Consider the following 15,340-nt stretch of genomic DNA (forward strand, 5'->3'; position numbering starts at 1 on the left):
TATTTATATTGTCTGTCAAGGATTCTACGACAGTGTTCAAAGACACTCTCTTGTTGGCTTCGAGTAGTCTGAGTGTTAATCTTTGCAGCAGGTGATATTATGCCTGTCACTCTTCAACATGTCTTCTAAGCAGTCCAAGTGTAATTGAAATTTTCAATTCACTTTTTGAGACCTTGAAAGGTGTCAAATATTCTAAACGTGGCACGTTGCAGACGGTGGTGATTAGATCCAACGATTTATTTCTACTGTGTGTTCGGTGACTTGGGCTGTCAAAATCGGGAGTTGTGCACTTTATTTTTTATTGCACGACAAGGCAATAATCCACGAAGAAGTTTCGGTGCTCTCAGAATTCGGCATGTTTTGGAGTTGCTCATCCCGCCTGTGAGGTTGAACAACTACTGCTGTAGACATTGGTTTCAAGCTTGAGGTTTAGAAGCGGTTTCATCGCAACTGTTTCGCTTTCCTAGCTGGCTTGGTTGGTCCCTCAGTTCAGCACCGCTATAATAACCCGTGAAAAGTATTTCCCGGGTGTAAACGAGAAGTAAAAATTTTGTGGCTCCACAAATGAAATTCCTGTGTTTTGGCCTGTGTTAGCCTATTCTTCACTTACCCTCCTACGTACCTTGCCATTGCAATGCCATTAAACCTTGTAGTATCTCCATACCATGACAGTTCTAGTTTTTCTAACGATTGTTTCAGCAGACCAGATTGTCGAGCTCGATATGTTTTGGCATAGACTTGAACTTTTGCGCATCTCGCGTTTTTTGTTGAGATGAAATTTTTATTTTTTATTCTTTTTGTAAGGTTAGCAAACTTAAGTCTTCCTAGTTAATTGTGGGTCCGTCACCGTCTTTTTTTTACTTTTGTTATTGTTACAGATTTTATGTTTGTTTGTTTTTACTTAACGCTTCCATTTTTACTGGACTCGTCACATTGAACACTAAAACAAAAATAAAATAAAACTTCTTCGCTGAAACTTTTTCAAGTGGTGCCTGTTTTACTTTTGAAATTACGTAAGTTTAATAACTAAAGGTAATGGTATAGGCTTAAATTTGTTAGCTTCGATAAAACTGCTGCTTGCATTCATCAGTATTTATGGATATCATCAATACTATTTTAATCTAGAATATCATCTGAATGCATGTACTGTAACAACATAAGCGTTAATCAAAATATATTTTTTTATTTACTTTTGCCGGGCCGAAAGAAAACACAAGTTCACCTGAAGAGAGAAATCCCCTCAATTGATCTCAGCGACCATGCTTCTCCAAGTTTTATTATTGGTGTCGTCAGCTGCAAAGATGATGCCGACCAGTAACGTGTCTTCCAATGAAATAATTTCTGTAAGTGCGTATAATTTTTTGCAGGTCAAGGAAAAATTTAACTATATTTCTTACCAGGGACGAGGTCAAAGACAAACAACGACGATGTCTGCAGAAAGAAGTGGAACTACGGCAAACAATTACCAACCAGGTATTAGGCTTAACATGAAAAAAGTAATTTAACTGTATTATTACTATAAAAAAATACGTGTTATATTATAATAAATATCCACTCAATTTTTGCTATTTTTATTATTATTTTATGTATATTATTTTTGCTACACTTTACTGTTTTCATCAGAGGAAACAAAAACCAAAGCAAGCGGAGAAAGCAAATTGTCTGAAGACAGAGAAATTCCCTCAATCTATCCCCGCGACCGTATGTGGTCAAGTACTCTATTGGCATCACCATCTGCACAGGTAGTTCTACAACAATCTCACTCTATACGTCACCAAAAACCAACGTGTCCTGTAGCGAAACAACAGCTGTAAGTGTAGCAGGTTAAGTAGAAGCTTAAACTATATTTGTTATCAGGAAGAGGATGGAAATCCAAAAGCCACGATCTCTGCAGAAAGAACTGGACATCCCAGTGAAGCTACAGCTGGAAGTTTCCCGATGGGTAAATGTGATGTAACAAGTAATTTAACAGAAATATTGTTGAAATTTACTAATTTTTTGTATGGTAGACCGGAAAAAAACTCCAAAATAAATTGTGTTCTTAAGATCCTCAGACAGTTGAGAGTACAATCGAACCCAGCGACCGAACTTCAAGTTTTGTACCGGTACCGTGGCCAGACCCTTCATTGGCTCCATTATACGAATTGATGACGTCACCACTGCAAAATGTGGGTTTCAATGTAACATACTTTGAAGAAATCGATGGTGACGGCAGAGTTTCGAATCACAATCCTTACTTGCCTCCAAATCAATTCCCATATATAACACCAGCAACAGAGAGCGCAAGTTTCAATCAAGCTGTGGTTAGCGAATTTATCATATGGTTATCTGGTTATCATAGTTTTAACACACATATGATAAAGTAAGCTAAACATTTCGCAAGAAAACACGAAGTTTATCTTTTGGTAACATCATCTTAATTAATGGTTCAACCCAAGCCCAAAACATTTTTTCAAACCTGACGTCGACTATCAATATCTGTTCCACTGAAAGAAATGTCGTGAGTAGGCGTGTAACCTCATAGCTGCCCGAGCAGAAGTTTCAGCTATATTTCTTATTTGAGCCTAAACCACAGATCAATGGCGACATTGGCCGCAAACAAGGAGAATTGTTTTGCACCTGCAGTCAGTTTGTTAGCGCAGTTGAAGTCCACAGTATAATTCTAATTTTTTTTTAGGAGGTAATTCCGCCCTTTAGTGAAGGTCAAACATCAACTCTGACGTCAGCCACAAACAGTGCATTTTCGGATGAAGCCACGGTCACCAACAACAACCCTGGTAAGCTGTTTGACAGAGATCCTTTAGGACAATCTCAAAATTAGATTCAAGTAACAGAAAAACGTCACAAATCCCAGAAGTGAAAAGGGATGTTTTTGACGATTCCGAACAAAGCCAACAGGCTTGACCGAATCGTCGATCTTAGCGATTTCACCGCAACTAGAACATTCGACAGGTTTTTTATTGGTTCCAAATTCGGCATCAGCGACTTCACCTCAAATAAACATTTATCCGGTTCTTGGTCGGTATTAACTTCTCTGAAATGTTTTACTTGTGGTGAAGTTACTGATGCCGTCACTTATTAGAGCGTCATTCCACCGCTTGGTGTAGCTCAAACATCAGCAAGGAAGAGCGCAAGCTGTGGTCACGCAACGATAACTAAAAATGCCGATTACTTTTGGTTTCTCAAAATATTTTAACATTTTTATAATAAATCAACTCATAATAACACGTTCGTTTTTTAGCAAAAAAGAGAAAACAAGTTTGGAGAAAACCGAAAACTAAATTCACTCCTGAACAGTTAGCAACACTCCAAAAAGAATTTAATCTCAACCCGGCTCTTTCTAAACAAAGAAAAAAGGAAATTGCACTCAGGACCAAGCTCACCGAAGAAATAGTACAAACTTGGTTTGGTAATAATCGAAAGAAAATGAAAAAGATGTGAATGAAAAGGCAAGAAATCCCTGCAACAAACCGGAAGTTTTTGAAGAGTGGGGTCAACAGGCTTCGTCTATCTCTTCGGTGTTACCATCGACATCTCATGAACACGACACTGAGGTTTCTCCGCAGGCGGAGATCGTGACCAACTTCAGTCCGCCAGCTAGTGGTAGCAACACTTGTAGTAACTTGTGATTTGTTATAACACTGATGACGTAAGCAATATCGTACGGTTTCAGCAAGAAAACAGCCATGCGTCAAGTTACCTTCCGTACCACCATAAAACGTTGTCTAAAGGCAACACCAATGCATGAATGGGTTTTGCTTAAACTGTTTTTATATACGTTTGATTTTAATAATTATAGCCTATATGTTGCTTAAATTGAGACGTTTTCAGATTTTTTTATCAATGTTTGTGCTAATGCTAAATGTGTTAATGTGTTTTACCTGAAAATACAAACAACATTTTTATATGTATTGTTCTTTAAGAAAGTATTTACAAGCGCTACATATCGAATTGCTGCTGTAAACGAAAAATATATTTGCATATGAACTTTATTGCGAAAATAATTTCAACTCTGTAACAACTAAACGGTAGGAAGCACAAGTAGCTTACGATCAGTTAGCTATTGACGTAAAGCTGTTATAGGCTGCGATTTGTTTCACTGAGTTTGCCTTTCGTTGCCTAAGCAATGGTTTTGAAGAAACTAAAAACAAATTGGACCTTTATACAATTAGTTGAAGACCTGGCAATTGGTTACACTGCAGGTACTTCTATCTGATGTTCATTGTTGTTGATATTGTGTTGGACTTGCGTTCGAAAATCTTAGAAAATGCAGAATCTCTAATAATCTTGATCTTCATCTTTAAGTGTTCGCATATTTTCCAGGATCTTTGTTTATCAGCAAAATCGCTGATGTTTTCTGATTAATTAATATTTTGGTTTAATATAGGAAATTTTATCTAAGAAATACAAAGCCACCTGATGATAATACTTGCAACTTCCTAACATATCAAGGCAACAATTAAGGCAATGTTTCCAACCACATCAACATTTCTAACCCAACCAGTTATTTAATCTGTATTCAACCCATTGCTTTGTCTGATCGTCTTGATGTTTGTTTAAGTTTTTGTGTATTGTTAACTGGAGCATTTTACAGTTTCTTGGTAAAGTTGATTTGTGTAGACTTGGCCGCTTGTCATTGAACGTTGAACATTTTACCATAAATCGCTTTTAAGGAAAATGAATCCCGAAAGAAATTGCCACTTCTGCTCATGTTGAAATGAAGTTTCCTATAATATAATTTCTATTTGATATTCTGGTGTATATCACAAGATGAACAAAGAAGTGTTGCAAGTGTAACAAAGAAATCAGATTACTGCTTAACCCGAACTTACAATAAAGTTTGTTTATACAACCTGACAAAGACTTGATAAGTCGAAGACAATTTAAATTTGTTCTTTTGATCATCATGTAAGTTGGTGTAATATATATATTGACATAATTCGTATAAACATAAAGATTGATTGCGTGCATATGCACTAGTTATCATCATTCCCCAGTTGCATTTAACATAATAAAGATGTTATATCTGAAAAAAATTTAAAAACAAATTAATAGAAATGTGGTAAAGGTAAAAAGTATGCAAAAATTCGGGAAGGATCACAAAAGTCGCAAAACATAAAATTCTATTTAACAATGCACGCAGACAACAAGCTTGGTAACATGGGCTCGAGTAGTGAGGAATCATTTTCAAGTTTAAATCGTGCAAAAGTTTCCTCAGATTGATGACAAATATTCCAGCATCATACCAACATTTGAAGTTACTTGTGATTGATATTTTTAGTTTCATCAACTTGTTTAAGAATGCAAAAAAACTTGTCAAATCTAACCATCAGCCAATATTATGACCTATAAACATTTTACAACATTTGGATGACCGCTGGGTATTACTTTCATAAATAACAATTTTGTTCCGGAAGTTAAAAGCCTAGCTCTGAATCTCGTTTATGGCTTTAAGGTTGTAGCTCTCCAGCACAATAGCTCGATTTTTACACGAACGTCACGCATGCTGATTCTATACATACAGTTCATACAAAACAGTTCCTTGCTTGTTGTACTTTTTGTTGTTTTATTTGAGATGTTCCAACAATTATTGCTCACGTAGCGTTGAAAAGGCATTAGGAAAGATTTGCTGCTGTACATCTTAACTCAGTAGTAATCACTATCATACTGATGACGTCAGTTTTTCTGACGCGGTTTTATCTACGTATCGGCGTAATTTGATTGGCTATAAGTCAGGTATTGGAGAATTTGTGATTTATTTCTAACTGTGTTTCTTTGCAATGTGATTGGTTGCCAAATTATATAAAAAGTCTTTCGTGAAAAATGGTCGTTCATTTTGCTGCAATGCTTCTTTGTGTAAGCACTGCATAGTGATGCTTTGCTACAAAGTGTTTCATCATTGTTGTAAGTTTTGTGGCTTAATCCTCAACGGAACGTAGAATATGTTGTTGTTGGCCTATTGGAGGTATGCAAGTTGCTGGGAATTCTGCTTCAAGCCACGAGGGTTTTGCGTCTGAAGAATGAGCAAACTACAGCTTGCAAAAATTCTGAGGACGAATTTTTGCTTTCAACATTGATAACTTGGGCGTAGCCAGCACCCAGCTGGTCCAAGTAGCTTACCTCAACTAAATCAAACTATATATTGTATTTATATTGTCCTCCAATGATTCTACGACAGTGTTCATAGACACTTTCTTGTTAGCTATGAGTATTCTGAGTGTTAATCTTTGCAGCAGGTGGTATTATGCCTGTCACTCTTCAACATGTCTTCTGTACAGTCCAAGTGTAATTGAAAACTACAATTTACTTTTTGAGACTTTGAAATGTGCGAAATATTCCAAATGTAGCACGTTGCAGACAGTGGTGATTAGATCCAACGATTTATTTCTACTGTGTGTTCTGTGACTGAGCTGTGAAATAGGGAGTTGTGCACTTAATTTTTCTTACCACGACGAGGCAACAATCCATAAAGACGTTTTGGTGCTTTAAGCACTCGGCATGTTTTTCAGTTGCTCAGCCCGCCTGTGAGGTTGAACAACCACTGCTGTAGACATCGGTTTCAAGCTTGAGGTTTAGAAGCGGTTCCATTGCAACTGTTTCGCTTTCCTAGCTAGCTTCGTTGGTTCTTCAGTTCAGCACCGCTATAATAACCCGTGAAAAGTATTTCCCGGATATAAACAAGATGTAGAAATATTGTGGCTCCACAAATGAAATTCCTGTTTTTTGTCCTGTGTATATCTATTCACTTACCCTCCTACGTACCATGTAGATTAAATTTGCAATACCATTAAAACTTGCAGTATCTCCATGCCATAACAGTTCCAGTTTTTCTAACGATTGTTTTAGCAGACCAGATTGTCGAGCTCGATATGTTTTGGCTTAGACTTGAACTTTTGCGGATCTCGCGCTGTGTGTTGAAGAAATTTTTATTTTATCCTTTTTGTGTAGTTAGCAAACTGAAGTATCATTTTGACTGTTATTGTTACAGATTTAATGCTTGTTTGTTTTTACTTAACGCTTTCATTTTTACTGGACTCGTCACGTTGAACACTAAAAGAAAATAGATAAAACTTCTTCGCTGAAACTTTTTCAATAGTGTCTGTTTTACTTTAAAATTACGTAAGTTTAATAGCTAATGGTAATGGTATAGGCTTAATTTGGATAGCTACGGTAAAACTGCTCGTTGCATTCATTAGTATATTTATGTATATCATCAATACCATTTTAATCCAGAATATCATCTGAATGCATGAACTGTAACAACATAAGCGTTAATCAAGATATATTTTATTTTTGCCGGGCAGAAAGACAACATAAACCATCTGAAGACAGAAATCTCCTCCATCGATCCCATCGACCATGCTTCTTCAAGTTTTATTATTGGTTTCATCAGCTGCACCGGTATTTCTACAACCATCTCACAACTCAAAGATTACGCCGACCAGCAACGCGTCCTCCAATGAAATAATTTCTGTGAGTGCGTATAATTTTTTGCATGTCGAGGTAAAATTTAACTATATTTCTTACCAGGGACGAGGTCAAAGACAAACAACGACGATGTCTGCAGAAAGAAGTGGAACTACGGTCAACAATTACCAACCAGGTATTAGGCTTAACATAAATAAGTGATTTAGCTGCATTATTACTATAAAAAATATGTATTATATTATTATAAATATCCACTTAATTTTTCATGTTTTGATTTAACAAGTGAAAGACGAGCAACTCCAAAATAAATTGTGTTCTTCAGATACCCAGAGAGTTGAGGATACAACCACACCTGGCTACTACGCTTCAAGCGCGCCATCGCTTTCATCCCAGGCACAACTTCCGTCAGACTCTCTATTGCCTCCAACTTACGCACGAGCCAACCAACTCCAAGTACAACATCCATTAGGTTTCTCTTCGGTGCCATTTTCGTCACCTGTGCTGGGGGCACCAGTGATTCTACAACAAGGACAGAATTTGTTGGGCTCTTTGTCTCTTCCATTTGGGGCACCAACGATTCTACCACAAGCTCAAATTTTGTGGGGTTCTCCGTTTGTTCCGTTTGGCCAAACAGCGAGTTTTCCACAACCTCAGATTTTCCCACGTCCTCCCTCGGTTCCATTTACGGAATCAGTGGGTCCACCACAAGCTCAACACTCGTCGGGTTCTTCGGTTCCATTTTCAGCATCAATGAATTTAACACAAGGACCATCGGTTCCGATTTCTGCGTCAGGGAATTCACCACAAGGACAGCAATCATCAGACTCTTCGTCGGTTCAATTTTCAGCATCTGCAAATTTACCTCATCAATATACGTCAGGTTCTTCGTCGGTACAATTTTCTGTATCAGCGACTTTACCTCAAGGACAAAGTTCGTCAGCCTTTTCGTCGGTTCAATTTTCGGCATCAGTGACTTTTCCACATGATCAACATCGGTCAGGTTCCATGTCGGGTCCAGTGTCGGCATCAGCGACTTCACCACGAGGACAACATTCGTCAGGTTCAATATCGCTCCCAGTGTCAACATTAGCGAGTTCGCCACGAGAACAACATTCGTCAGGTTCAACATCACTTCCAGTGCCGGCATTAGTGACTTCGTCACGAGGACAACAGTCGTCAGGTTCAATATCGCTTCCTGTGCCGGCATTAGCGACTTCGTCACGAGGACAACAGTCGTCAGGTTCAATATCGCTTCCAGTGCCGGCATTAGCGACTTCACCACGAGGACAACATTCGTCAGGTTCCACATCGCTCCCAGTGTCAACATTAGCGAGTTCACCACGAGGACAACATTCGTCAGGTTCAACATCACTTCCAGTGTCGGCATCAGCGACTTCGCCACGAGGACAACAGTCGTCAGGTTCAACATCGCTCCCAGTGTCGGCATTAGCGACTTCGCCACGAGGACAACAGTCGTCAGGTTCCACATCGGTTCCAGTGTCGGCATTGGTGACTTCGCCACGAGGACAACATTCGTCAAGTTCCACATCGCTTCCAGTTTCGGCATTGGTGTATTCGCCACGAGGACAACATTCGTCAAGTTCCACATCGGTTCCAGTTTCGGCATTGGTGTATTCGCCACGAGGACAACATTCGTCAGGTTCAACATCACTTCCAGTGCCGGCATTAGTGACTTCGTCACGAGGACAACAGTCGTCAGGTTCAATATCGCTTCCTGTGCCGGCATTAGCGACTTCGTCACGAGGACAACATTCGTCAGGTTCAATATCGCTTCCAGTGTCGGCATTAGCGACTTCGCCACGAGGACAACAGTCGTCAGGTTCAATATCGCTCCCAGTGTCGGCATTAGCGACTTCGCCACGAGGACAACATTCGTCAGGTTCAATATCGCTTCCAGTGTCGGCGTTAGCGACTTCGCCACGAGGACAACATTCGTCTGGTTCTTCTTCGGTACAGATTTCAACATCAGTATTGCCACCACAACCACAAGGTTTGTTTAACAACGTCACTAACATTACTGTTACTGGCGGTGTGATCAGATATTTCCACCAAGATCTTTACTTGTTTCCAGATCAATCTCAAATTGGAATGCCGACTGAAATGTCAACAACAAAGAAGGCAAAGGTTGTTCGACCTTTGATTAACAAGTTCATTCTGGGTTCCATTGTTTTACCACAAATACTATACAGCAAGCTGAGTTATTCTTATTGTAGAAGTCGAAAAAACACAAGCCACAAAAGCCATGCTCAATTGGTAACCAGAGAATCGAACACTCAGTCGAAACCAGCGCGCAATCTTCGTCAAGTTTATTGGTGGTACTTTCGTCTCCGCCTGTAATCTCACCAATACCTTATAATTTTTCTACTAACCTGACATCGACTATCCGCTTACCCACTGAAAGAAACGTGAGTGATTGCGACCTTTATAGCGTCTTGTACAGAAGTTTCAGTATTTTTGTTATCAGAGTCGGCGCCAACTATCAACGGCGACATTTACCACAGACAGCAGCGATATCGTCGAAACCACGTCAGGCATAATTCCACCTGGTAAAAACATTTTACGTTTATATTTTAATTATTAAGCGATGTACTTAACAATATTGTTGTTAACAATGAAGTTACGTTATTTAGGTCGCCTGAGAGGGAGTAGCCCTATGGAACATAGGGACCGTGCTTCGTCACGTTTTCCGGAAATGCCTATGGTGGTAGAATGTCCAACGCTAGGTGTAGATGATGAGTCGCAAGATGCTCATGTTATTTATAGGTTGTTTGAAAACGACGATGGTATGATGACGACAACGACAACGTCAGCAAATGACAGTGCAGGTATGGAAGGAGAAGTGGTCGCGATTGAAACACTCTTGGTGCTTGTATTATGTTAAAGCTTTAGAAACGGGTCTTTTTTCAGAAAGGAGTTCTCGATCTCGGCCAAGACGTTTATGTTTTTCCGAAAACCAGGGAGTTGGTTGTAGCGAGCAACCTTCAAGTTTGTCGTTGGCGCCTTTGCAGACTACAGTCTATCTCAAACAATCTCGCAACTCTTTAGGGTTGTCATCTACTTGTGGTTTGCCCTCACCTGAAAGAAATGTCGTGAGTAATGCTGGAAACCAGGAAAAAAATTGGACTATAAATCCAATAAAATTATTTCTAACTACAATTCCTATTTGTTAGAACGTCTTTCCCATTCCGCATGTAGGTCAAACATCGACCGTGACGTTGGCCAGAAACAGCACAAGTTCAAGTCAAGCAACAGTCAGTAAACAAACGCCGGGTACTGTTGATTGATGGAAACATTTTTACATTTTTATGATTGTTCAACTCACAATCACACATTCATTTTTAGAAAAAAAGAAAAAACAGTCCAGGTGCAAGAGGAAAACTCAAATTGCGTCTGACCAGTCAGAAATGTCCCAAAGAGAGTCTCAAAACGACCCGGTTCTTTCCAAACAAAGAAAAATATAAATTGCGGAGAAAAACAAAGTTTGCGAAGACGAAGTAAATAAAATCAACAAAAGAAAAAAACGAACACAAAGTAAGAAGTCGGAATAAAGCCAACAGGCGTCGTCCACCTCTTCAGCGTTACCATCGACATCTTATGTCCAAGATTACCAGGTTCCTCAGCCGATGGAGATCGTGATAAATTGCACTGCGCCAACTACTGTGGGAGTTGTAGTAACACTGATGACGTAAGCAATGTCGTACGCCTTCTGCAAGAAGACAGCGATGCACCAAATTAACATAAGATGCCGTACTTTCATGAACAGTTGTCCAAATGCAACTACTATGCGTAAAAGGTTCTGTTTAAATTGTGTTTTTATGGCTGCTTCTTTCAAATTAATATATATGCGATTGAAATTGCAAAAAACTTTTGAGATTTTATTGTATGGTGTTTTTAATCTTGTTCTTGTGAAATTTTTTGGTGTGTTTTACCGCAAAATACATGATATTTTAATATTTTTGTATCTTACTATAAGAACTTAAACATAAGCTACCCGCCGAATTGTCGCATCAAACGATAAAATATATCTCATTTCATGAAAGTTGCGTAAATGGAAACATGGCAATATAGACGAAGCGTGGCCGTTAGTTTATTTGTCTGTGACTGACTTGATAGTAATTTACGACCTAATCTGGATGAAACTTGTCTACAAATCTTGCAATTACACGCACCATGTGCCAGCTTTCAACAATGGTTGTTTATTTCATATTAAATAGTATTTCAGCTCATCTTGCCTTACAGCAAACCTTAAAATACTCCAGACCTAGCTTCTGGCTGATATGTCACGGTAGTCGTGCTGTATTTTGCATGACTTAAGAACTTAAGAACTTGTAATTAGCGCAAAGATACTTTGGATTGTTTTGTCCTTGTAGAAACAATTTTAGTCTAGTTCAACATGTACTTTAACCAAGCTAACAGTGTTGTTGTTGATGCATTGGTTCATGCCACAATGAAACCTGCTTTTAGAGGCACTCAAAGAAATACTCCTACCATCATTGATAATGTGCGTTGTCGTATCTAACGGGTTTATTTTATTTGGAAGTAAGCCTGATGCTTCAAATCGGACAAATATTAAGCAAGTGCTAAAAACATAGAACAGCGTTTTGGAAACATACAAAAGTAATACGTCACCAGACACCATTAATAAGTCCTTCAACATATTATCAGATCTGTACAAGAATTCCGTAAAAGATGAGAATTTATTTGCAAATTAGCACAATGACACTCTTGCTGTTTCGACTCACTGAAATACAGTTTCTTATGTTGTAGCTACATCGAGACATATACGGCTCTTTGCCTCCATAAATTTTCGAGAATTCTCATTGAAAACACGTTTAACTTCTGTTTTGTGTTAAGTCCATTATAGGAAAAAAATAACATATTTGCCTCGGTAAAATTTTACCTTGGCACGGCCTTTGTTCCGGTTATATTTGTTGTATGCTCTATTTTAAAAAGCAAGACCTATCATCTATTTTATTAAAAGCATCTCATCGGTCGCATCACAAGCATCGCGGTCGCCGATGAGCTGATTCAAGATTGTTTTTAGGCGTTGTACCACTTTCAGGATGATGTTGCGCTTTTGACAGTGACAAGAGTGGGATGTATTATTTCAGTGATTTTTCTAGCTCTTACCTTAGTCCTGCTGATTATACCTCGGTAAAATGACAAGATTTTGTTTATCTTTGCCAGCAGTTAAGCGTTCAATTTACCTTAAATATGATCAAAATTAATTAAGTGATGAGATGGTGTTGGCATGTATTTAGTTAACATTTTGTATCCTTTAAGATTAGTTGCACTGTTTGCAATTCGTCGGTTATGATACCGATATACAGCAGTAACTTGTCATTCTCACTCCAGGCATAATCGCGCAAAACATCGTATAAAGATTCTCATCATCGTTTGCTTTAACCCAGGGGCGGGCAACTTCTTCGGTCGGCGGGCCTGATATGAGAAAATGAAGTACTTGGCGGGCCGGATTTCTGAATAGGCCTATATTGGAACCCAGCTTTGTCTTATTAATGTTCATGGTCGAAAATGTTTGCTCATAAATGTATGTAGACCCGAACAGAACAAGTAGATTCATGACCATCTTTCTCAGGTTGGCAAACTTGGACTTATTCAGTGACGCAATACAGGGATTGTGGCAGAATGTGGCAGCAGGCCAAATTATCATGTAAGACCGGAAACTGTCTGCGGGCCGTATGTTGCCCACCCCTGCTTTAACCTAATGTTGAGATGCGTGATCTTCCTCAGTGGCATACAGTAGATAGAAGACGACACTTGGATCTGTGCATGAAGGGCACCGTTCTTTTGCATTATTTCCTTCTTTGTGCTTTTTGCTGGATGGCTGTTTGTGCTCACAGCATTTACAAATCAATCGTTCAGGTTTGTGATGTTCCTTTAGGCAGGTTAAACATGTTGAACGTAGTATCTCCTTTTTAATCTTGTTATTGAAATGTAGGTTATGCGTTCGGACCAGAAATTGACCAAAATGTCAATATTGCTGCTTATGGCGTCCCCCTAATCATAATGCCGCGATTACTTTGTCAGTATCCGAGTACCCAGATTCACCAACTGTATGTAACGCTGGTAAGAAGTAAATTGTTACGTGTAAGTAAACTTAGCTTTTCCGGAGGCGTTTCCTAAACTCATAGGTTTGCTTTCCCACTTCGAAGCAAATTGGGAGACGGCAGTGTTGACCATGATGACATGCGTGGATGCTGGGCTATTTATTATATATTATATATTATATATTATTTTATAATTACTCTTCTGCTGTGCGTGGGTAAGGGTAATGTGAAAAATGCCTGGCGGCCAACTTTTCAAAAGCTTTTGCTTTGTTCGTTTTGACCGAGCACGTCTTTGGTGAAGAACGCTCAGTCAAGTTCACAATCGCGTCAAACAAACATCGTCAACATATTTACCATGAGTGGCAGCTGGTCGCCAGTGTTTATGAATGAATTAAGTCTTAAGTCTTTTCAATGCAGTTCCCGGCAAAATTTGCAGCACTTATAGTAAAAGCGGACATTTGAAGTTTGCAAGGGCAGTAAGTTTTTTGATCATTATTCAAAAGAGAATTCTCAATCGATAGTAGGCCGTTCATTTATAATTAAAAATTTTGCCGGCACGGCCAATATTTCACTGTGTGTCGTCGTCATAACTAAGATGATTTACCTGTCAACCCGATCCCCGGGAGTTTTATGAGGAATATTTTTTGACTAACTTAATCCAAATCAAGTATTTTGACTTGCTGCCCAGAACGTTGCCTTTTCTGTAAGTTAAATCCGTTTGGAAACATCAGAGCCCTAACTTGGCCAACTAAATTTACTTGTTTTACAAGTATTGTTATACTTAATAAACTGATACAAAATTATCAACTGTAGATGGGAAAGATGTGTTGTTAGCTATCTGTATTATCAAACATCTATGACCTATGACACTATCGGATTGTTGAGATTTTTGAGAGATAGATTGTGCATGGACTAGTATTTAACTAATAGACGTGGAGACAATCGAGTTGCTAATCAACATAAACGGGACAAAAGTCCAAAAAACTCTTCATGAAATTTAAACCGAGCTGAAAGTCGAAGTAAACAGACGGTAAAAATAAAATTTGCTTCATATAAATGTTTTGATAAGTTTGTTTTGTACAGTTTTAGGGGGAAACACCTGGATGATTTGGCCCAAAATAATTTTTAAAAATTCGAGGCTGCAAAAAGCGCACATTTCAAAAAGCGATTTTTTCTTGCTTTAAAATAATGAAAGACCAAGTCAAGCCTACAGTGTAACGGCACAAACATCGAATGATTTTTCAAGTTGACGTTGTTTGAAATCATTGTTTTGACGTCATAGTCTGAGCTCAGTCAAAAGAGGCAAACAGTTCTTGCTGTGAAAAACGAAAGACATTGTTCAGGATTGCTATGTCGTTCGTGTACACCGTTTCATGCGTCAACCACTCAGGCACAGACTTACCAAACTGATTAGACTGATAAATATTTACTACATAATACTGTACAAGACAAATATTGTCAAAGCATCCACTTTTTACAACATAGCATTCATTTCCATTTTCAATTTTACGGAACTTGAAAGACATTCAAAAACAATTAAAGAATTAAATCTATCAACCTAACAAAAGGGGAATTCCCAAAGTAGAAGCGTGAAATGATGTGACAAATTTTTAGCCTAAACTTTGTTTACAAAATGATTTGCAGTTTACAAAGTTTGTTTTTGCGCAAGCCGGTCAATGCCGGTCAATGACCCTGTGGCTGTGTCGACTTTAAAGCGAAGCTGTCGAGGCCCAATGGAAATTCGAGGAGAGCGTTTAAATTAGTTTTTTCGTAAAATGATTTTAGTGCAATCTAGTACCGGTAGTCTTTAGGCAATTGTGTCA

General features: G+C 38.6%; 2 protein-coding genes across 5 annotated transcripts; both read left to right on the plus strand.

The window, feature by feature from the left end:
- Positions 1-876: 876 nt before the first annotated feature.
- Positions 877-3,951, plus strand: LOC143460980 (uncharacterized). Of its 3 annotated transcripts, none has more exons than XM_076958692.1 (8): positions 877-1,013; positions 1,208-1,343; positions 1,401-1,473; positions 1,624-1,742; positions 1,858-1,942; positions 2,047-2,168; positions 2,678-2,777; positions 3,242-3,951. In XM_076958692.1, exons 2-8 carry the CDS (start codon positions 1,260-1,262, stop codon positions 3,439-3,441), a joined length of 783 nt encoding a protein of 260 aa, XP_076814807.1. In that variant the 5' UTR covers positions 877-1,013; positions 1,208-1,259; the 3' UTR covers positions 3,442-3,951. The 3 variants fall into 3 exon arrangements, with proteins under 3 accessions (XP_076814807.1, XP_076814806.1, XP_076814805.1); XM_076958691.1 differs by having other exon boundaries at positions 1,208-1,314; positions 2,047-2,303; positions 3,242-3,933; XM_076958690.1 differs by having other exon boundaries at positions 2,047-2,303; positions 3,242-3,931.
- A 1,898-nt stretch (positions 3,952-5,849) lies between these two features.
- On the plus strand, positions 5,850-11,396 carry LOC143460978 (uncharacterized). 2 transcript variants are annotated; one of them, XM_076958688.1, is made up of 11 exons: positions 5,850-7,119; positions 7,305-7,473; positions 7,531-7,603; positions 7,751-9,439; positions 9,521-9,573; positions 9,663-9,854; positions 9,914-9,995; positions 10,080-10,274; positions 10,357-10,538; positions 10,620-10,719; positions 10,792-11,396. In XM_076958688.1, exons 2-11 carry the CDS (start codon positions 7,360-7,362, stop codon positions 10,908-10,910), a joined length of 2,799 nt encoding a protein of 932 aa, XP_076814803.1. In that variant the 5' UTR covers positions 5,850-7,119; positions 7,305-7,359; the 3' UTR covers positions 10,911-11,396. The 2 variants fall into 2 exon arrangements, with proteins under 2 accessions (XP_076814803.1, XP_076814804.1); XM_076958689.1 differs by having other exon boundaries at positions 7,751-9,431; positions 9,519-9,573.
- Positions 11,397-15,340: the final 3,944 nt, after the last annotated feature.

The sequence above is a fragment of the Clavelina lepadiformis genome, chromosome 5 (genome assembly GCF_947623445.1).
Source record: "Clavelina lepadiformis chromosome 5, kaClaLepa1.1, whole genome shotgun sequence".
NCBI classification, from domain to species: domain Eukaryota; kingdom Metazoa; phylum Chordata; class Ascidiacea; order Aplousobranchia; family Clavelinidae; genus Clavelina; species Clavelina lepadiformis.